Source organism: Aethalodelphis obliquidens, unplaced genomic scaffold, assembly GCF_003676395.1.
Source record: "Aethalodelphis obliquidens isolate GAN/ISIS:26980383/991018 unplaced genomic scaffold, ASM367639v1 scaffold4, whole genome shotgun sequence".
Taxonomy (NCBI): Eukaryota; Metazoa; Chordata; class Mammalia; order Artiodactyla; family Delphinidae; genus Aethalodelphis; species Aethalodelphis obliquidens.
Window position 1 is genome coordinate 83,299,163 of NW_020837948.1, and position 23,344 is coordinate 83,322,506.

At 37.5% G+C, this 23,344-nt stretch overlaps 1 protein-coding gene across 1 annotated transcript in view; it reads left to right on the forward strand.

Moving 5' to 3' along the window:
- The window catches only part of C6 (complement C6), a 91,101-nt gene that overhangs the window by 16,397 nt on the left and 51,360 nt on the right, over positions 1-23,344 (forward strand). Inside the window, exons 6-8 of the mRNA XM_027101196.1 lie at positions 940-1,140; positions 14,892-15,132; positions 20,372-20,494. Of these exons, the coding sequence (XP_026956997.1) occupies positions 940-1,140; positions 14,892-15,132; positions 20,372-20,494 (565 nt within the window). The remainder of the gene's footprint in view (positions 1-939; positions 1,141-14,891; positions 15,133-20,371; positions 20,495-23,344) is intronic.

A 23,344-nucleotide genomic window follows, 5' to 3' on the forward strand; every position in this document is an offset into this window, starting at 1 on the left:
CCTTGACTAATTGTGCAAGCTATTTCATTGTGACATGTGGTTTGCCTCACAGTGCATTTTAATATTGAATATTTTAAAACAAGGGATTTTTCCATTGCACACCAGACAAGCATTTTTTTAATTGGAATATAGTTGATTTATAATGTTGTGTTAGTTTCAGATGTACAGACAAGCATTTTTAACATAAAGAAGTACTCTTCAATCAATTTACTTTGCAACTTTAAAAAATTTGTCCATTGTTCTCCTCTTACCAGCATAATCATAACAAAGATTTACCTTGGACTTGGCAAATACCTGCTCCACTCATAATTCAAGTCCCACTGGCTTTTTTTTTTCTTCTTCCCAGACCCAGTCAGGTGAAAACTGATAACCACCCACCAGGCAGAACCAATGGATTATTTATTTGTCCTCTGTCTTGCAGACTTGGCCAGGGGAGTGCAAATGCCCAACATATGAATGAGACTAAAGGGTTGGTGATGGAGCCAGAGCAGGGTAGGACAGGATCTGCCCTCCCCTTTTCTAGGCCTCACTTTTCTGAAAGATACCTTCCATTAGCTTGCAAATGGCATCAAATTCACAGGCAGATTAAAAATAACTCTCTATTCCTGTCACCTCACTAAATCTCAGTTATGGAGTCATTTCCTTGACAGAGGTTTCCCTGGTATTGCCTCTCTGAGTTTTATAGTTATTTGTGGCACTCCCCTTGGCAACACAACACTACCCACATTGAATTAAGTGTCTGTGATTATCTTTCTTCCTCACTAAACTTTGACTCCCTGAAGACAGGGACTAACACTATACCTCGTTCTCTAGCAAGATGGGTCTTCAACAAACCATTTACTGAATGCATAAATGAATGAATGATCATTGCATTAAGTGTTCACAAGTAACTCCAATATTTCCTAAATTATGTCTTACTTCATATGGATTTTTCTCCAGGTACAAACTGAAGAAGATGATCTGGAAACAGATTTCTATGAGGATTTAATTTCTCTTGATGATAATAAAGATCAACAAAGTTTAGCTATAGGCCAAGAGAAGAGCTCTTTTCATGTACCAATTTTTTATTCCTCAAAGAGAAAGCGAAGCAGTATCCATAATTCTGCCTTCAAACAAGCCATTCAAGCCTCCTACAAAAAGGTAAAGAAATGGTTCCTGATCTTTTTATTCTTTCCTGAAAATTAACACCAATTCCAGCAATCATTCAAGGAGAAGGAGAGAGTTTTTAATATCAAATGAATAGGATTTCTAACACAGATTTAAATAGACTTACTTTTTTGTGGTTATATCCCACTTCAAAAGTTATAGAGATAATATGTATAATAATGCTTCTTTTTTGCATGCATTTGGCTGTGTTTATGGTTATGTTCTCTTTAACATTTTTCTCATTATTTTAGGTGTATTTCTTATAAATCACATGCCACAAAATGTTCCTTTTTAAGTGTGATCTGACAGTCTAGGGTCTTTGCTAGAGAAATTCAGCCAACTTATAGTTAGTATATTCCCTGAAATATTTGATCATATTTCTTCCATCTTTAATTTTTTGTACTCAACTTTATTGCTGGGTGCCTATTTCTTTACTTTCGAGTTGTCTGGTCACATTTCTGTTTACTCCTTTTTGTCCTTTTGGTTATTTTGGAAGTTCTACTAAACTTTTAAATTCTGCTGGTAGTTACCTTTCTCTAGTTAACAAGCATAATTAAACATATGTTTTTCTTTTATCCCTTGAAGTAATATCTGTAGCCTCCCAAAGGATGTTTTATTTACCTATTCCCCACATCCCATTCCAAAGATCTCCTTGAAAACATATTTGCTTGTCTTTTTCCCAACACTGTAATAACAGGGCTCCAAAACCTCAGTTTTATTGAGGTAGTTCAAAATCTTTGTATTTCAAGTTATTCCTAGGATTCCTAGGGATTGTTTCGTATTCATTTATATATTATATATGTTCATTTGTAATTTATTCTGGTTCTTGTCTTCCCAATGAACAATTCCTCACATAACACTTATAAATTCCAAGTTCATAATCTGTATTTTATATTTGCATTATATTTTATATATGTGTGTATATGCATGTGTATATATATATATATGTGTATATGTATATATCCATCCCATATACTCATTACTGTTTCCTCTTCTTTCATCTTCCCTTTCTTGAGATCCTATTCTCATTCAATAGCCATATTTTTAGTATTTTCTTCAGGTAGGATACATGCAAAGTATATACCCTAAATCCTTATGTATCTACAAATGCCTACCTTTTCACTGAGCAATAAAGATAAAGAACATCATGGCTGGATAAAGGAATCTTGGAACATTGTCTTCTTTTCTTGATAGTTGGTGGATGTTATTCCACTATCTTCTAATTTCTATTGTTACATAGGAAAAATTACATGTAAGTTGATCTTTCTTTTGTTTTCTCTGGAAATTTACAATATTTTTGTACTCTAAGTATTGGACTTTTTCCACTAATCTTGCCAGAAACTAATGGAACTCTTTCAATATATAAAAATGCATCTTCATCCATTAATTTTTCCTCATCTGTTCCTGTTTCTTTTATTATTTGCTTATAAAATCTCCTAGATATTTATTCCAACTCTTAAGTGATTTAGGGGATAGACATTTTCTATTTGACATTTTGAGACATTTACAAGTGTCTTTTAAAATGGTATCTGTTCCTCATTACAACCACCACTCTAAGTAGGATTTGTTCTTTTGAAAGAGACGAATGGGGAGACTGAGCTCTGAATCATAGAACCTGAGGGGAGAGGTGAAAAGAATAGACAGAGGTACCAACACCAGAACCAATGGCACCAACACTGGAGGGAACCATTTTATGGCTCCTCCTGTTTTTACCGTAGTGCCCCTCATATTTTTTATTTATTAATCCATACATTTATGTAAATATAAGAACTTATAGCACTACACAGATAATCTTTCCAAGCATTTCATTTATCTTCAAAAGAACCCTAAAAGGTAATAGTGAATTTTTTTTTGCTTTATTTTTATAATTGAAGTATAGTTGATTTACAATATTGTGTTAGTTTCCGGTATACAGCAAAGTGATTCAGTTTTATATATATATATATATATATATATATATATATATATACACATACATACATATACACATGTATATATTCTTTTTTGGATTCTTTTCCATTATAGGTTACTACAACATATTGAATATAGTTCCTTGTGCTGTATGGTAGGACCTTGTTGGTTGTCTATTTTATATATAGTAGTGTGTATCTCTTAATCACAAACTCCTAATTTATCCCTCCCCCTACCTTTCCCCTTTGGCAACCATAAGTTTGTTTTCGAAGTCTGTGAATCTGTTTCTGTTTTGTAAATAAGTTCATTTGTACTGTTGTTTTTTTAGATTCCACATATAAGCAACATCATATGATATTTGGCTTTTTCTGACTTACTTCTGTCTGACATACTTCACTTGGTATGATAATTTCTAGGTCCATCCATGTTTCTGGATAATAATTTTTTGATGTACTGTAGAGTCCAGTTGTGTCACTGGTGAAGTCAACTTGATACCAGTGTTCTTTGAATGGGAGACTGATCACTGTTTTGCTGAAATCCAAATGTACCACATCCATAGCAGAGGTTCAACCTCCAAGTGGAGGAATGCAGGACTTAGTTCCTGGCCTCTTCTCTCTAGCTGTCTCAGGCCTTGGAGTTCCTGGCCTCTTCTCTCTAGCTGTCTCAGGCCTTGGAGTTCCTGGCCTCTTCTCTCTAGCAGTCTCAGGCCCTTGGAGATACCAACCAGACTCACAGCTTCAAATACTACCTATATGTTGATGAAGCCAATATTTATGTTTCCAGCACTGTCAGTTGAACTCTATTCCAACTGCTTCTTCAACATTTCAACTTGGATTTTAATAAGCAACTCAAAGACAGCATGTCCAAAACTGGGCTCTTGACTTTTCTTCCTGCTGTAACTTGTCCTTTTCCCAGTCTTCTCCATCTTGGGAAAGGCAATTCTAACTATGCAAGTGGCTATGAGTAAAGACCTTGAGGACATGATTGATTCCTTTCTTTTCTTCACATCCCTATATACAATCGATCAGCAAATCCTACTGGCTCTGCCTTAAAAATACATCCAAATTCAGACCATGTTCTATCACCTCCACAGCTACCATCCATGGCTCAAGACACTATGGCCTGGATAATACCAATAGATATCCAAGGGGTCTTCTTCCTTCCTCTTTAACTGTCTTTCAGTCTATTTTCAACAGAGCAGCCAGAGTGATACTGACTGGATACTGGCTATAAATCATACCATTCCGCTGCTCAAACCCTCGCAGATTAAAAGCTTAAGTCTGTCCACTGACCTACAAGACCCCTCATTATTTTTCTGCCTTCATCCCCCATTATTCTCCCCTGTCCTCATTCAATTCAGCTCATAATGCCTCCTCACTGTTCCTCAAACACAGGCGGGCCACACTCTTACCCCAGGACCTTTGCACAAGCTGTTCCATCTACAAGCTTTCCCCCAAGATTTCTGCTTGCCTTCCTTTCATTTTTTTTTTTTTTGAACTGGAGTATAGTTGGTTTACGCTGCTGTGTCAGTTTCTGCTGTACAGCAAAGTGAATCAGTCATACGTATACATATATCCCCTCTTTTTTGGATCTCCTTCCCATTTAGGTCACACAGAGCACCAAATAGAGTTTCCTATGCTATACAGTAGGTTCCCATTAGTTATCTATTTTATGCATAGTAGTGTATATATGTCAATTCCAATCTGCCAATTCATCTCACCCCCCGTTTCCCCCTTGGTATCCATACCTTTGTTCTCTACATCTCTGTCTCTATTACTGCTTTGCAAATAAGATCATCATTACCATTTTTCTAGATTCCACAAATATGCATTAATATACCATATTTGTTTTCTCTTTCTGACTTACTTCATTCTGTATGACAGTGTCTGGGTCCATCCACATGGCTGGATGTAATATTTTATGGCTGAGTAATATTCCATTGTATATACGTACCATATCTTCTTTATCCATTGCTCTGTTGATGGACATTCAGGTTGCTTCCATGACCTGGCTATTGTAAATAGTGCTGCAATGAACATTGGGGTGCATGTGTCTTTTTAAATTATGGTTTTCTCTGGGTATATGCCCAGCAGTGGGATTGCTGTATCATATGGTAGTTCTATGTTTAGTTGTTTAAGGAACCATACTGTTCTCCACAGTGGCTATATCAATTTACATTCCCACCAACAGTGTAAGAGGGCTCCCTTTTCTCCACACCCTCTCCAACATTTGCTGTTTGTACGTATTTTTGATGATGGCCATCCTGACTGGCATGAGGTGATACCTCATTGTAGTTTTGATTTTCATTTCTCTAATGATTAGTGATGCTGAGCAACTTATCATGTATCTCTTGGCCATCTGTATGTCTTCTTTGGAGAAATGTCTATTTAGGTCTTCTGCCCATTTTTTGATTGGATTGTTTGTTTTTTTTGATATTGAGGTACACGAGCTTTTTCTATACATTGGAGATTAATCCCTTGTCAGTTGCTTCATTTGCAAATATTGTCTCCCATTCTGAGGGGTGTCTTTTCATCTTGCTTATGGTTTCCTTTGCTGTGCAAAAGATTTTAACTTTCATTAGGTCTCATTAGTTTATGTTTGTTTTTTATTTTCATTACTCTAGGAGGTGGGTCACAAAAGATCTTACTGTGATTTATGTCAAAAAGTGCTCTATTTTTCCTCTAAGAGTTTTACAGTGTCTGGCCTTACATTTAGGTCTTTAATCCATTTTGAGTTTATTTTTGTGTATGGTGTTACATTCTTTTACATGTAACTGTCCAGTTTTCCCAGCACCTCTTATTGAAGAGACTGTCTTTTCTTCCTTGTATAGTCTTGCCTCATTTTTCATAGATTGGGTGACCATAGGTGGTGGGTTCCACGGATATATATTTCTGTTTTTGTGCCAGTGCCATACTGTCTTGATTACAGTAGCTTTTTAGTATAGTCTGAAATCAGGGAGTCTTATTCCTCCAGCTCCATTTTTCTTTCTCAAGATTGTTTTGGCTATTCAGGGTTTTTTGTGTTTCCAAACAAATAGTAAAATTTTTTGTTCTACTTCTGTGAAAAATGCCATTGGTAATTTGATAGGGATTGCACTGAATCTGTAGATTGCTTTGGGTAGTATAGTCATTTTCACAGTATTGATTCTTCCAATCCAAGAACATGGTATATCTCTCCATCTGTTTGTGTCATCTTTAATTTCTTTCATCAGTGTCTTATAGTTTTCTGCATACAGGTCTTTTGCCTCCTTAGGTAGGTTTATTCCTAGGTATTTTATTCTTTTTGTTGCAGTGGTAAATGGGAGTGTTTCCTTAATTTCTTTTTCTGATCTTTCATTGTTAGTGTATAGGAATGCAAGGGATTACTGTGTATTAATTTTGTATCCTGCAACTTTACTAAATTCATTGATTAGCTCTAGTAGTTTTCTGGTGGCATCTTTAGCATTCTCTATGTATAGTATCATGTCATCTGCAAACGGTGACAGTTTTACTTCTTCTTTTCCAATTTGGATTCCTTTTATTTCTTTTTCTTCTCTGATTGCTGTGGCTAAAACTTCCAAAACTATGTTGAATAATAGTGGTAAGAGTGGACACCCTTGTTTGTTTCTGATCTTAGTGGAAATGGTTTCAGTTTTTCACCATTGAGAATGATGTTTGCTGTGGGTTTGTTGTATATGGCCTTTATTATGTTGAGGTAGTTTCCCTCTGCTCACTTTCTGGAGAGTTTTTATTATAAATGGGAGTTGAATTTTGTCAAAAGCTTTTTCTGCATTTATTGTGATGATCATATGGTTTTTATCCTTCAATTTGTTAATATGGTGTATCACATTGATTGATTTGCATATATTGAAGAATCGTTGCATCCCTGGGATAAACCCCACTTGATCATGGTGTATGATCCTTTTAATGTGTTGTTGTATTCTGTTTGCTAGTATTTTGTTGAGGATTTTTGTGTCTATGTTCGTCAGTGATATTGGCCTGTAATTTTCCTTTTTGTGATATCTTTGCCTGGTTTTGGTATCAGGGTGATGGCAGCCTTATAGAATGAGCTTAGGAGTGTTCCTCCCTCTGTGATTTTTTGGAAGAGTTTGAGAAGGATAGGTGTTAGCTCTTCTCTAAAAGTTTCATAGAATTTGCCTGTGAAGCCATCTGGTCCTGGACTTTTATTTGTTGGAAGATTTAACCACAGTTTCAATTTCATTACTTGTGATTGGTCTATTCATCTTTTCTATTTCCTCCTGGTTCAGTCTTGGAATGCTGTACTTTTCTAAGAATTTGTCCAATTTTTCCAGGTCATCCATTTTATTGGCATATAGTTGCTTGTAGTAGTTTTTTATGATCCTTTGTATTTCTGCAGTGTCAGTTGTAACTTCTCCTTTTTCATTCCTAATTTTATGGATTTGAGTCCTCTCCCTTTTTTTCTTGATGTGTCTGGCTAAAGACTCAATTTTGTTTGTCTTCTCAATGAAGCAGCTTTTAGTTTTATTGATCTTTGCTATTGTTTTCTTCATTTCTATTTCATTTATTTCTGCTCTGATCTTTATGATTTCTTTCCTTATACTAACTTTAGGGGTTTTTGTTGTTGTTCTTCTTCTTCTTCTTTCCTTAGCTGCTTTAGGTGTAAGGTTATGTTGTTTATTTGAGATATTTCTTGTTCCTTGAGGTAGGATTGTATTGCTATAAACTTCCCTCTTAGAACTTCTCTTGCTGCATCCCATAGGTTTTGGATCATCGTGTTTTCATTGTCATTTGTCTCTAGGTATTTTTTGATTTGCTCTTTGATTTCTTCAGTGATCTTTTCGTTAATTAGTAACGTATTGTTTAGCCTCCATGTGTTTGTGTTTTTTACAGTTTTTTTCTGTAATTTATTTTAATTTCATAGTGTTGTGGTTGGAAAAGATGTTTGCTATGATTGCAATTTTCTTACATTTATTGAGGCTTCATTTGTGACCCACGATATGATGTATCCCGGAGAATGTTCCATGTTCACTTGAGAAGAAAGTGTATACTTTTGTTTTTGGATGGAATGTCCTGTAAATTTAAATTAAGTCCATCTGGGCTAATGTGTCATTTAAAGCTTGTGTTTCCTTATTAATTTTCTGTCTGGATGATCTGTCCATTGTTGAAAGTGGGGTGTTATAGTCCCCTACTATAATAGTGTTACTGTCAATTTCCCCTTTTATGGCTGTTAACATTTGCCTTATGTATTGAGGTGCTCCTAAGTTAGGTGCATAAATATTTACAATTGTTATACCTTCTTCTTGTATTGATCCCTTGATCATTATGTAGTGTCCTTCCTTGTCTCTTGTAACATTCTTTAATGTCCATTTTATCTAATATGAGTATGGCTACTCCAGCTTTCTTTTGATTTCCATTTGCATGGAATATCTTTTTCCATCCCCTCACTTTCAGTCTGTATGTGTCCCTAGGTCTGAAGTGGGTCTCTTGTAGACAGCATATATATGGGTCTTGTTTTTATATCCATTCAGCCAGTGTATGTCTTTTGGTTCGAGAACTTAATCCATTTACATTTAAGGTAATTATCAATATGTTTGTTCCTATTACCATTTTCTTAATTGTTTTGGGTTTGTTTTTGTGGGTCTTTTTCTTCTCTTATGTTTTCCACCTAGAGAAGTTCCTTTAACATTTATTGTAAAGCTGGTTTGGTGGTGCTGAACTCTCTCAGCTTTTGCTTGTCTGTAAAGGTTTTAATTACTCCATCAAATCTGAATGAGATCCTTGCTGGGTAGAGTAATCTTGGTTGCAGGTTTTTCTCCTTCATCACTTTAAATATATCCTGCCATTCACTTCTGGCTTGCAGAGTTTCTGCTGAAGAATCTGCTGATAACCTTCTGGAGATTCTCTTGTATGTTATTTGTTGCTTTTCCCTTGCTGCTCTTAATATTTTTTCTTTGTATTTAATTTTTGTTTATTTGATTAATATGTGTCTAGGCGTTTTTCTCCTTGGGTTTATCCTGTATGGGACTTTCTTCACTTCCTGGACTTGGGTGACTATTTCCTCTCCCATGTTACGGAAGTTTTCAACTATAATGTCTTCAAATATTTTCTCAGACCCTTATCTTTCTCTTCTTCTGGAACCCCTATAATTCAAATGTTGGTGCATTTAATGTTGTCCCAGAAGTCTCTGAGACTCTCCTCATTTCTTTTCATTCTTTTTTCTTTATTCTGCTCTGCAGCAGTGAATTTCACCATTCTGTCTTCCAGCTCACTTACCCATCTGCCTCAGTTATTCTGCTACTGATTACTCTAATGTATTTTTCACTTCTTTTATTGTGTTCTTCATCACTGATTGTTCTTTAGTTCTTCTAGGTCCTTTGTTAAACATTTCTTGTATCTTCTCAATCCATGCCTCCATTCTATTTCCAAGATCTTGGATCATATTTACTATCATTACTCTGAATTCTTTTTTAGGTAGATTGCCTATTTCCTCTTCATTTATTTGGTCTTGTGGGTTTTTAACTTGCTCCTTTGTCTGCAACATATTTCAATGTCATTTTGTTTTGTCTAACGTACTGTGTTTGTGGTCTCCTTTCAGCAGGCTACAGTGTTGTAGTTCCTCTTGCTTCTGTTGTCTGCTCCCTGGTGGATGAAGTTGGTCCAGGTGCTTGTGTAGGCTTCCTGGTGGGAGGGACTGGTGCCTGTGCTTTGGTGAATGGAGCTTAGTCTTTTCCTTCTGATAGACTGGACCACATCAGTTGGTGTGTTTTGGTGTTTCTGTGAGCTTAGTACAACTTTTGGCAGCCTGTCCACTGATAGGTGGGGTTGTGTTCCTGTCTTGCTGGTTGTTTGGTGTGAGGTGTCCAGCACTGGAGCCTGCATGCAGTTTGGCGGAGCTGGGTCTTGGTGTCAAGATGGTTATCTCCAGGAAAGCACACACCGATTAATATTTCCTGGTACTAGGAATTCTCTGGTGGTCCAGCATCCTGGACTTGGCACTCCCACCCTGGATGCCTAGGCCTGATCCCTGGCAGGAAACCAAGAGCCCACAAGCTGCACAGTGTGTCCAGAGAAAAAAGGAAAAAAAGGGAAAAGAAAACAAACAGATAAACAAAACCCAATACAAATGACAAAAACAAACAACACAAAAAAAGGAAAAAAGAAAACAGACAAAACCCAAAACAAACAATAAAAACAAAAACAAGCAAATAAAAAAAGACAAAGAAAACAAAAAAACAGGAGAACAAACAAAAGAGCTCAAAAATGAAAACCATCAAAGACTAATTTAACAAAAATAAAAAACTAAACAAAAAAAGAAAGCAAACTAAATAAAAGGCAAAGAAACTATAAAACAAACACACAAAATGACCAAAAAAGAACAAAAACAGAAAAATAAACACAAACCAACAAAAAAGTAAAGTAAAAATAGAAAAAAAATTTTAAATATTAAAATATAAAAAAGAAAAACAACAAAAACTGAACAAAATGAAACAAACAAAAAAGAATAGTGATAAGAATATTTTCCTGGGGACTCTGCTGTCAGTGTCCTTGCTCCCACAGTGAGCCACAGCCCAAATCCACCTCCCCAGGAGGCCCTCCAATACCTCTATGTAGGTCTCAACCCTCTGTGGGCTCTGTAGGGACAGCTCAGACTCCAACCTGGCCCGGCTTCCATGTGTACTTGCCCCCAAAGTCCACTGCTTTTAAAGCTAGACAGGTCTCTGTTGTGGGAACACTCATTGTCTATTCAGGTATTCCACAGATGCGGGATTTACCAAGCTGATAATGCGGGTTTAATCCACGGCTTGTACAGCTGCGTGGAGTGATTTCCTCCTCCTTAGTCACACCACCACTGAGGGTCAGCTTTGGCTTTGGCCCCACCTCTGCATGTGTGCCCCCCTCCAGCATCTGTTCCCTGCCAAGGCAAGAGGGAGCAAAAGCCACACCTGATTGGAGCACACTTATTCTATCAGGCCAGGGAGGGGTATGGCAGCCACAACTGGGGTGTGTGTGAAGTGTCTGTGCCAGCAGAGACCAACAGGCAGTTGCAACAGACTGGGATGCACTCACTCTGGTGGGAGTCCTTCCCAGTGCCGCAGAGGTAGGGGCTGGCATGTGGGGGCAGTGGCGGTCCTGCCCCTTGAACACCACTCAAAGATGGCACTTTGTTTCCTAGGCAGACCACACTTCCTCTAGGGGCATTCCTGGCCTCAGAGCCCCTCACTCCTGTCCCCTGTTGTATCCGTGCAGCCAACAGTGGTCCTTTCCCCAGATATGCTCTCTTAACCCCACACTTTAGCACTCAGCCCCTGCCAGCACTGGCAGATTACCATCTCAGGCAGGGGCACCCAGGGCTGATTCCCGAGGAGGCTTTGGCATGGGCAATGCTCAGGAACCTGGAGCCTATGCAGGGAGAGGAGGCCTTGGATTGAGGGGCAGGTGAGCCTGCTCAGATGGGTGCTCCTCCCAGTGCCCATGGAGGCCAAAACAGTTGGGTGGGGAAGGAGGTTACAATGGTGGCCCCACCCCTTGTGTGCCACTCAACAATGACGTCTTGCTTCCATGGTGTCTCAGGCTTCTGCAAATTTTTCCGGTTGTGGATCTCCTTACTCCTGTCCCTTTCACAGCCAACAGCTGTCCCCTCCCTGGGTCCATGCTCCAAACCCCACTTTCCAGCACCCAGCCCCCCTCTGCACCAGGAGACACACGACTCAGGCTGGGATGTGCAGAGCTGTGTTGTAGACCATGTGCATAGCTCTTACTTTGTCCTGCCTTCCACAGACCGTCTGCTGCATTCTCCTTTGATCCTCTGAAGGTCCCTTTCTGTCCCAGCTGATTTCCCCACCATGAGGGGGTTTTACTGAGTGCAGGAACCTCTCCTCACCTTTGGCTTCCTACCAGGGGTACTGGTCCTTTTTTTGATTCCTCATTTCTTTTGTCTTACCCAGTCATGAGGGGATTTTTCTTGTCCTTTTAGGTGTCCGAAGTCTTCCGCTAATGTTCAGCAGGTGCTCTGTGAGAATTCTTCCATTTGTAGATGTATTCTATTTTTTTTTTAATTGGGATATAGTTGCTTTACAATGTTGTGTTAGTTTCTGCTGTACAATAAAGTGAATCAACTATATGTATACATATATCCCCTCCCTCTTGATGTACTTGTGAGGAGAGATGAATTTAGCATCCTCCTATTCTGCCATCTTGACTCCTCCCCCTCAGTAGTAGATGTTTTTAACACCATTTTGCAGATGAGTAAATTGAAGTCCATATATTTATTTTTAATTCAACAGAATTCATCAAATACCTACCATGTGTCAGGCACTACACTAAAGTCCAAGAAGTCAAGTCACTCCCATGATCTTACTATGAGTAAATGCCAGAGTTGGGAATTAAAATCAATTGTCTAATTTTTTCCCACTATCACATCTACCACATTATATCTCAAGCTACTTGCTTATTCATTCATTCCTTTATTCATCATTTCACCAAACTCTGGAAAGAGTATAGCTCTGGTGATATGAGCATGTTGAAAAAGAATAAAATAAATTCCTTTTATAACACAGATTGTTAGTTCACTTTTGAATGGACTCTGGGTCATATTGTTCCCCTCACACTTACCAAATTATATTCTTAAGACAAGTTAGTGTCAGAATTACCAGGAGGTAAAAAGACACCTCCCCAGACCCTTCTTTTAATTTATTGATTCAGCATGTCTGGGATTGGGCGTGTGAGTCTGGCTTTTTTTCAATAAGTCCCCCAGCTTGCTCTGAAGCAAATCTATTATTTATAAATATATACCAGCCTCAAAATTAAGGTTTGCTTCACAGAATTTGTTTATAAATGTTTCAAACATGCTAGAGAACACTTGTAAAACCCTTATCTGTAGGTAAACAGCTGTTATTTTATCTCTAATAGTCTGAGCCAAAGTGGAAACATTTCAGGCTATTCACAGTATCAGGGTTGAACATATGAAACTGCTGATATTCAACCATTTTTGACTTACAAGATTGTCAACTTTGTGTGGTTCAACCCAACATCTTTGATTATAGATCTGAGCAGAATAAGGATATCTCAGGTTAAGGAGAAAATGCTACTGCAACCTCTCTTAATCTTCAAATAGATAAAATAACATCCCACAAACTTGAAAATCAATCCAAGCCCTTAAGTGGAGTTTAATGCTTTATTTATCTTGTCACTAAAAGATCTGACTAAACATTTGTTGGGCAGATAGTCTGTTTCAAGTCAAAATACCAGTTATCTCAGCAAGATTCAGGGCTTTTTTGAATTTTTTTACAAAATTGAACCAACAAAAAGATGGTTAAAATAAAGCAAGCTCTCACAGAATGTTGAAATAGACCACACATGGTTAATAACATACTGTCACATAATTTTTTAGTCCAGAATAGCCAGTTCTAGCCACCAGGCACTGACAAGTGGGGCACCAAGGAGGTGCTTGTGCTAAGTCGAGTTACCAAAATTTCACTTGTATTTTCCACAATTTCATTTTTTAAAGCAACCTGGAAATTTTTAACAACCCATTTCAATGCGCATATACAAACAGGCACGTTTCAGTTATTCAGGAAGTTAAGTGTGCTTCTTTCTAAAAGCACAATGTCCCTCTACTTTTCCAAAGCCACACCTCCATGACAAAATTCAAGTATTAAACTTAGAATTAATGGACTCTTAAAATGTAAGCTCCATAAAGACCTGAATTTTTTCTTCCTTGTTCACATCTATGTCCACTGCATATGAGATAGCTGAGAGATAAATGTATTGAAGGTAAGCAGATAGGAAAGAGTAAGGAAAGGGACAGAAGGAGGGAGGAAGAGAGAGGAAAAGAGAGAGAGAGGTAGATGAATATTGACTCTTCCTCAAGCCTTGTGAGGTTTTTCTTCTTTTGTGTTAATAGTCATTTTGTTCCACAATTATAGCACACAGAAAGATAGCTGTTTAACAATTTACAGCTATAATAATTTAATTAATAAATTTAACAATTTAACTAATAAAGACCTTTGGCTAAAATATGCCCCTCTCTCTTTTTATTAAACTTTACAATTTGCTAAAATTGAGAAATCAGTTACAGTATATAAATTTTTTTTAAAAGAACCGTATACATGGATACACACATAAAACAGTGGCTATGGAGAAGGACAGTATAATGAAATGAAATTTGGGGCATAATACCAATCACCTAATCCTAAATTAATTTGACATAACAAAAGACAATTAAAGAAAAAAGAACCTCCAAACAAATATTTCTGTTTACGGATAGAGGAGAGAGAATACAAATAATTTTGTTTAATTTTACTCCTTACATAATTTTAAGTCATAACATTTTGGAGTTGAAAGGGGTGTGAAATGTCACAGATGAAGGCTGTGCAGCAGGTGACATTTCCCAGACAACTGAGGCCCAGAGAATTGACATGCTTTTCCTGAGTCTATGACAAAGTTATGACTTGAATCTCACTGGGTAACTTCCAGTTGAAAATTTACACAATCTTTGTTCAATTATTTGCATTAGCTAGGCTTTCTAAATAATAACGTGGTAGGGGTGCACCCACAATTGACCATCAAGAAAGAAAGATTTACTTTTTGATACTTGATCTCTTTTTGGTAGAGAGCACATGCCTCAGGCACACAGTTTACATGATTGAGGTCATCTTAATCTGTTTACCATTTTGAACATCTGAGGAAGAGGTACTGGAAAAAAATAAAATGAAAATTATCATTTTGTCTGTGGGAACATGCAATGGAGAGTTAACAATTGTTGTAATGCTGTGGTTAGAATGAAGCTGATGGTAAACATTTAATGCTTGATCCCTCAAGCTTTCATTACCTTTAATAATCTTTTTTTTTAATCCTTTCTCCTCTTCCATTTAGGATTCCAGTTTTATTAGGATCCATAAAGTGATAAAAGTCTTAAATTTCACAATGAAAACTAAAGATCTGCAGCTTTCTGATGTCTTTTTGAAAGCACTTAACCATCTGCCTCTAGAATACAACTCTGCTTTATACAGCCGGATATTTGATGACTTCGGGACTCACTATTTCACCTCTGGCTCCCTGGGAGGCGTGTATGATCTCCTCTATCAGTTTAGCAAGGAAGAACTAAAGAACTCAGGTTCGCTTTCTTCAACCTTCATTTTTAACTGATAAGATAGTGTGCAATACATTTTTCTCTTTCTCTATCCTTTTAGTTCTTCTTTATTGACTTTATTTCGACCCTGCTTTATTTCCAAAATGATATGAAGAAAAACCAAAAAGTACACACTCAAGGAAATAAAATAGAAATAGAAAATTCAGACAAAAAGAAGAAGGAAAAATAAATAGGCTTCACCTCTTTGGGCATCAGATTTGACCCAGAATTTCCTGACATTAAGAATATCATAAGCTACTTAGTAGTGGTAAACTAAAGAGAGATGCATGCCATCACCTCAAGGAAAACAAAATTTTTCTTGGAACTAAACTCTAAAAGATAATTTACTTATAGCAATTTTATAGGAGATAATAGTTTTATAAAACTGTAATTACAGCAAATCCACTGGCAGTCTTTTTTCTTTCTTTCTTTCTTTTCTTTTTTTTTCTTGGCCAAGCAGCTTTTGGAATCTTAGTTCCCTGACTAGGGATTGAACCCAGGCCCTCAATAGTGAAAGCGCAAAGTCCTAGCCACTGGACTAATTCTTTTTCTTTTAATGATTTTAACCGAAAGTCAAGGGCAAAGGATGAAAAGCAATTAAGGACTTGACAAGGGACTAAGTTAATATGGGCCAGATATGCACCTACTGGTGACAAAACTTGAAACCAGATGGGAAGCACTTTCATTTGAGGAAAGATTGCAATTTTATATCTTGGGATATAATCAGTGATATTTTTCTGCTTACATATAAAATAACAATATAAACCTTGGTTTAAAAAATAAATCTTGGGGCTTCCCTGGTGGTGCAGTGGTTGACAGTCCGCCTGCTGATGCAGGGGACACGGGTTCATGCCCTGGTCCGGGAAGATCCCACATGCCGCGGAGCGGCTGGGCCCGTGAGCCATGGCTGCTGAGCCTGCGCGTCCGGAGCCTGTGCTCCGCAACGGGAGAGGCCACAACAATGACAGGCCCGCGTACCGCAAAAAAAAAAATTAAAAAAATTAAAAATAAATCTTGCTTTCTTATTATCCTAGATTGCCAATATTAATTACTATTACTTAAGTACCTTTGTATAAATTTTTCAGGCTCCTGTGTGAAATTTTTCAGGCTCCTGGGTGAAATGACACAGCATCCTTGTGCTGCTTCTATCTTGAGAACATGGTTAGGAAATTGTATAATAACCAGAACCCAACTGACAGATTCCCCTAAATAAATCAGAATTCTTGATCATTTAACTTTTTTTTTTTTGCGGTACGCGGGCCTCTCACTGTTGTGGCCTCTCCCGTTGCGGAGCACAGGCTCCGGACGCGCAGGCTCAGCGGCCATGGCTCACGGGCCCAGCCGCTCCGCGGCATGTGGGATCTTCCCGGACCGGGGCACGAACCCGTGTCCCCTGCATTGGCAGGCGGACTCTCAACCACTGTGCCACCAGGGAAGCCCTGATCATTTAACTTTTATACAAAAGAAATTAAGAATTTATTTTAAAAAACACCAAGCCAACTCTGAGGTCAATAGAGTTTCAATCCTTCTGTTCTTATATCTCATTATGGCAAATGGTAATGTTTAATGGGGCTTCCCTGAGTCCTTCTAAACCTTAATTGATCAGATGTCCATCATGATCTGCTTTTTAAGAAAGGAGATGGGATAAATGTCTTTGAGAAAGATTTTCAGTAAGAAGGTCTTCAAAATTTTTTGCCTGACAGAGTTACTGAAATCCAAAAGACTTATGCGGTGATGGGCTTTCCACACTGCCTGCCTCTTATGTTTCCTTACAGTTATCCTTTCCACTGGAGCAATGTTTGCTTGATGAATTTAATCAACATTTATGATGAGCAAAAATCGTTTGGGGAAGTCTCTGGCCCTTGACTTGGCTTCATCTCACCCTTGGGATAAAATTATTCTGGTCACTGCTGCTGTAGCCAAGAATAATTTCTCACTTGATAAGCTATACTCATCATGCATTCACAGCAAAGCCTCTAAAGGCTTAGAGTTCAGGTCAGTTAAAGAACTATGTGAATCTTTAATCAACCATCCAGCATTTTAATAGTTGAAGCCCCATAACAAAAATGAAGAGTGATGAGCTATACTTCCTGAAATATTCTCACCTTCCATCTTTTTCTCTTTAAATAAAAATAGAGACTTCAGACACAGAGCCACACATAATAAGAGAAAGAAAGGGAGTTTGAGATATGATATAAAATTGGAAATATATAACCATACACACCTATGTGTACACACACACACACACACTATATATATACATAGTATTTATAGTATGTGTATATATATTTAATATATTAAGATATATATCCTTATATTCAATATTTTTATATGTAATATATATTCTTATAGTCATTAAATATGTGCATTTCCATGTATATATATACTTCTCTGAGTCACAATAATAATATTGGAGCTCAATTTTAATTGTGGTTAAGATGAAGCTCACTCAGACAGAAACAAATCTCAATAAAATGGAATTCTCCAGTAGGTGTGCTTACCTGTTTTTGCCCACTCTTCAGATGAATACATATTCTGGCCTCCTCCCTTTTCCCTCTTTTAGTCCTTCTCCCCTTACTTCTCAATAATGTAGAGTTAGAGTTTAGGCTTAGTTTTTATTTGCTCTATTCAATAAGAATTATTTGCTTTATTCAATAAGAATTATATCCCTTGTCATTATTTTTTAAATGACTTGAATACTTCATAGTACTTTCTCTAGTGCAAGAAGAATAAAACAAAATTAAATTGCTTTTTATTTGCATCCCTTGATTTATTCCTCTACTGCACAGTGTCCCATAGTCAATTTAAAACCTTGAATAAAAGTTGGAATTGCTTCAGCGTGCAAGGTGAAAAGAATTTCAGGAATACAGAGACAACATTAAACAATTAAAATATCACGTTATACAAGATGGGAATTTTAAAGTCCTTTGACTGGGAAGTCATTTTCTGCTCTGAATTAGAGGAGAAAAACTATACACCCCACTATTTATCAGTATGACTTTTTTTTTTTTTTTTTTTTGGTACGCGGGCCTCTCACCGTTGTGGCCTCTCCCGCCGCAGAGCACAGGCTCTGGACGCGCAGGCTCAGCGGCCATGGCTCACGGGCCCAGCCGCTCCGCGGCATGTGGGATCTTCCCAGACCAGGGCACGAACCCGTGTCCCCTGCATCAGCAGGCGGACTCTCAACCACTGCGCCACCAGGGAAGCCCCTATCAGTATGACATTTTTGATTGACACTGTTGACCTTTGCCCAGTCAGAGTAGCTGAGGACATTTCTGAAATACTCATCTCTGTGTCACATCAGAGGGACACTCAGGCTTGAGAGGGCAAGTGCTTTAGCATCAAGAAACTCCTGTGTCAGTGTGGATATGGGTCAGGCACAAGCTATAGGACATCTTGTGAAGAAGAAAAGGCCGGCACAGAAATTCACTGATAAAGCCTTGATATTTTGATCACTGCATGACCAACACGATGGCTCATAAGAGAGATTAATCATTCAAATCTTTAAGCATTCTCCTATAACCCTCAGCAAATGTAATTAACTTTACAGTTAATTATGTTATAATTAGTGAATTGGTCACATACAATTTAATTTTCACTTATAAATCATAGAAACCTAATGAAAGGATAAGAGTTGTGCACCACAGACGTATTAACTTCCTCACGTGCCCTAAACATTTGCCTGACCCACTTATAAGAACAATACTACCAGAAGAAAAATGAGTTGTGTTTATTCAGTCTGACCAAAACAGCCATCAAACCAAGAATTCTTTACTCCAACCTGTAATACATCTCTTTGAATGGGTCAAACTATTGAAAGAACGGTGAAGTAGGAAGCCCCATCCCCATCTACTCAGCCTCATTCCTCGTTGATCTGCGCCCTCAGGTTTAAATTTCAGCATCATACTCACAGGACACATCCAGCTCTGAAAACATTCTTCCCTGCCTCTTGTAACCTGCAACCCTAAGAATCAGTATCTGATAAACTACTTTGCTTTAAGTTGCTTAAGAGCTCACGTAACAGCTCTATCTCTCATGAGCTTGTATTTTTCAAGGCAATTTTTAACTAAACATCAAAAAAACTGGATTCTAGTTTAGGTGTTTTGGGTACCAGGTCAGGTGACTTGGGGGAAAAAAAAAAAAAAAAGGAAACATTTATTCTTCTCAATTACCCCAGATAAGCAGTACAACTTAGCCTCCAAACAGCCAGACCTGTTTCTCTGTGCTCTGTCCCACTCAATCCCTGACATCCCCATCGGTTTTGAAGTCATTAAGAATAATGGCTAGCATTGGGGTGGAAAAGACTGATTCAGATACCAAAATCTTTAACAAATGATGCTTTGAAGTTTGTTAAAAGATAAGAACAATGAAGACCAAAGGAATTAGAATTGGATGTCCTGAGCTTCAGAGCAACAAGACTTTTAGAAGAGTTATAAAACTGTGGAGTGTCATCCTATGAAAGCAGCACTGGGAAACTAGGAAGATATCAAGCCCAGTTCCAACTCCTAAAGAGGCTGGGAATGAGGCAGCATCAACCTCCCTTGGTGACAACGGTGGAAATATATCAAGTATAGGCTTGAATTAAGATGAGGAGAAAGAGTGAACAGTCATCGAGGACATAAAAGAAGAGTTCATGAGTCAGGAAGTCAGAATTTCTGATAGTAAAATGAAAGGTTTTGGAGGTAGAAGTGGAGTGAGCAGCTAAGTCAGGGAGAGGAAGCATAGCCAAGTATGAGAATGAGCGTTCCGGGAAGGAGAGGTGACCAATGAGATCTACATTTTAGGTGGTGAACAGGGGAAGAAGTGATATGGACTCAGTTCTCACAGAATCAGCTGTGGTCCCAAAAGAAGGCCTGTCAGCGGGGCACCAAACAGAGCATGTGTTTATCTCTTGACTTGTGGGGCTATACAAGGTCAGTGGCCAGCAGGACAGGAAAGCTTAAAGATTTATTGTGTGTAGGCAACATGGAGACGCCAACATGATCCCCATGGGGGAGGCGGCAGGGACTCATATATACCTCTTCTCTTCAGCACGTCCCAGGGCCTGTGAAGGACTGCCTCTGTAGTAAAAGCCATTAATCATTTGAGCTCACGGGAACTGGAGGAGTTGTGTGCTGATATGGAGTACCTGTAGCTCCCCCAAGTGCCCAGAGCCTCATGTTCCTCTTCCCTGAATTCTCCATGGTACATTCTCAGGGTTTTTTGCTTGTATTCAATTTCCTAGGTCTAACGAAGGCAGAAGCCCAAAACTGCATCTGGGTTGAAACAAAGAAACGCTTCCTTTTTTTTACGAAAACAAAAGTGGAAGACCGGTGCACCACTAACAAGCTGTCAGAGAAATATGGAGGTAACAATGCTTTCTCTTAGCAGCTTACCCAGTGCGTCCTGACTGGCCATAATTTAAGTACCATATTGCACATGATTGTGACTACACTATTTTTCACTTTTCATTAGTTTCATTTGTTTGCCTCAGAGCCCTGTGTGTGGTGGGGGAAGGGAGCAAATCAAATATTAGTACTACTTAAAAGGGGACATGGTTAAGATTTTCTTTATCTCCTATTTAGTTTGTTTAACTGAATGCACATTTATTGATTCTTCCTATCGGCCAAACTCAGTATTAAGCATTGTAAAGTACAGATGGGCATGAACTAGGTCTTCCAGTCAAGGAACTTACAAAGTAAGGATACATATAGACAACCATTAAAAATACAGATGTAGTACATATATACAATGGAATACTACTCAGCCATAAAAAAGAATGAAATAATGCCATTTGCATCAATGTGGATGGACCTAGACATTATTATACTAAGTGAAGTAAGTCAAAGACAAATACCATATGATATCACTTCTATGTGGAATCTAAAATATGATACAAGTGAACTTATTATAAAACAGAAACAGACTCATAGACATATTATAGAAAACAAATTTATGGTTATCAAATGAGAAGGGGGTAGAGATAAATTAGGAGTTTTGGATTAGAAGATACAAACTACTATATATAAAATAGATAAGCAAGGTCTTATTCTATAGCACAGAGAACTATACTCAGTATCTTGTAATAAACCATAAAGGAAAAGAATATGAAAAAGAATTATATATGTGTGTGTGTATATATATCCATATATATGAAAAATTGAATCACTCTGCTGTACACCAGAGACTAACAAAACATTGTAAATCAACTATACTTCAATTTAAAAAAAAAAGACAAATAAGTTGTAAGAGAAGTACATTAAAAAAAGCTCAGGCAACAAAGCCAGAAACCTGAGTGCTCTTTTTGATTTCTCCCTCCCTCTTTCTAGCCTCTACATCCAATAAGTAGTCATTCCTCCTCCTTAATATTTCTCCCAGTTCTCCCCAGCTCTTCATTTCCATAGACATGCCTTCCATTCATCATTTCCAACCTGGATTACCACAGAGGCCTCCCAACTCATTCCCTTGCCTCTGGTCTTGCCTTCTTCCAATCTATTCTACACATTTTCTGTTAAAGGAATATTCTCCAAGGCAAATCTTACCATGAAACACCCATGCCTTAAACTTGTCATGGTTTCACACAGCCTTGAAGATAGGTTCCTGCCTCTCTCCCTGCCTAGCTAAACTTTATGCAGTCTCTTAAATAAGTCATGCTCTCTTCTGTGCCTTGCCATTATAAATAGCTCCTTCCTCTGTGTAAAATTTTCTTATTTCCTTACTCTTCCTGACTGATTGCTACTTCTGCTCAGAACAAAGGAAATCAGAACCACAAAAACTCCCAAAATATGAAATTTATATAGTCATGGGAGGACAGCCAAGGAACAGATAATAATATCATATTTACTATAATAATAAATAGGTAGTTTTAAATATCAGAGCCTATCAATGGTCTACATGTGGATGCCCATGTTGAGCATAAGCAAAATGAGAGCTGACATGACAGCTACACATTTGTATTATACCCCCCAAAAGAGAACAGTATGCAAACAATCAACCTAGTAATATAAACCAAACAATGTACAGATTCTATACCAGTTTGTCTTGCAATAGAATAATTTAATAAGAATGTGAATTCAGTAAATCAAAAGCTCAGAGATGAAAACATTAAATATAAGAATTAATTGAAAAGGAGGATTTCAAAGCTAAGATACAAAGACAGCAAATATTGAAAAATATTGCCATTATAGTTATAAATAGACACTGCAACTTCAAAATATAATTGTCTGAAGATAAAATTAATAAAGAAAAATCTAAAGTAATTCATAATGAATGCAGAGAAAAAATCCAGATATTAACCATTATTAAAGAATATCTAATGGAAATGGAATGACAAATGTAATTCTATAGATGGGAATTAGTGTTCCTGAAATAGCCCAAGAAATGAAACAGAAAAACTATTTTTAAAAATATATATAAATAAATATACATATATATATATATATATATATATAGCCCCTGAAATAAAGGAAGAAATTTGTCTTCATTATTTGTATCAGAAATATTGTTCAAATATACAATTTCAAGACAAATTCTAGTTAATTAACTAAATACAAAGATTTTTAAAATGAATTCAAGTATCCTAGCTGAAAGAACAAGTTCCCTACAGAATAACAACAAAATCTGGCTGGCGTCAGACTTCTTGACAAAATGCAAAGCTACAAGATGATAGCGGAATGTCCACAAATTTCTAAAAGAGAAAAGAAAATGTGTTCATATGTAGAGGTAACAGAAAGATGTCTCAAAACATGAGAGAATTCTGGTAATATTCATTCTTGAATACTTACTGAAAAAAAACTACTCGACTATAAAATCCATCCAACATAGAGATGAGAAAATGTCAAATATGAATTCTAGTTTTCAGCTTGTAGGGACACTGCAAAATCAGAGACTATTGCAATAGTCTCCAAAATGGTTAATCAACTATCAATCCTGCCCAGCTGACACACTGCTCATACTCCTGAATTGTATCAACTCCCCAACCCAAGTTTTTAGTGCCTGGCTTATAGCAGATTCTCAACTAATGCTTATTAATCACACTGACAATTTGCCTAAAAACAGAGACACATTTATGTTGTTTTCTAAAAGCAAAGCACACTTAAGAACATAGATTTGGATGGACTGGTTCAAGATGGCAGAGTAGAAGGATGTGTGCTCACTCCCTCTTGCGAGAGCACAGGAATCAAAACTAACTGTGGAAAATCATTGACAGGAAGACACT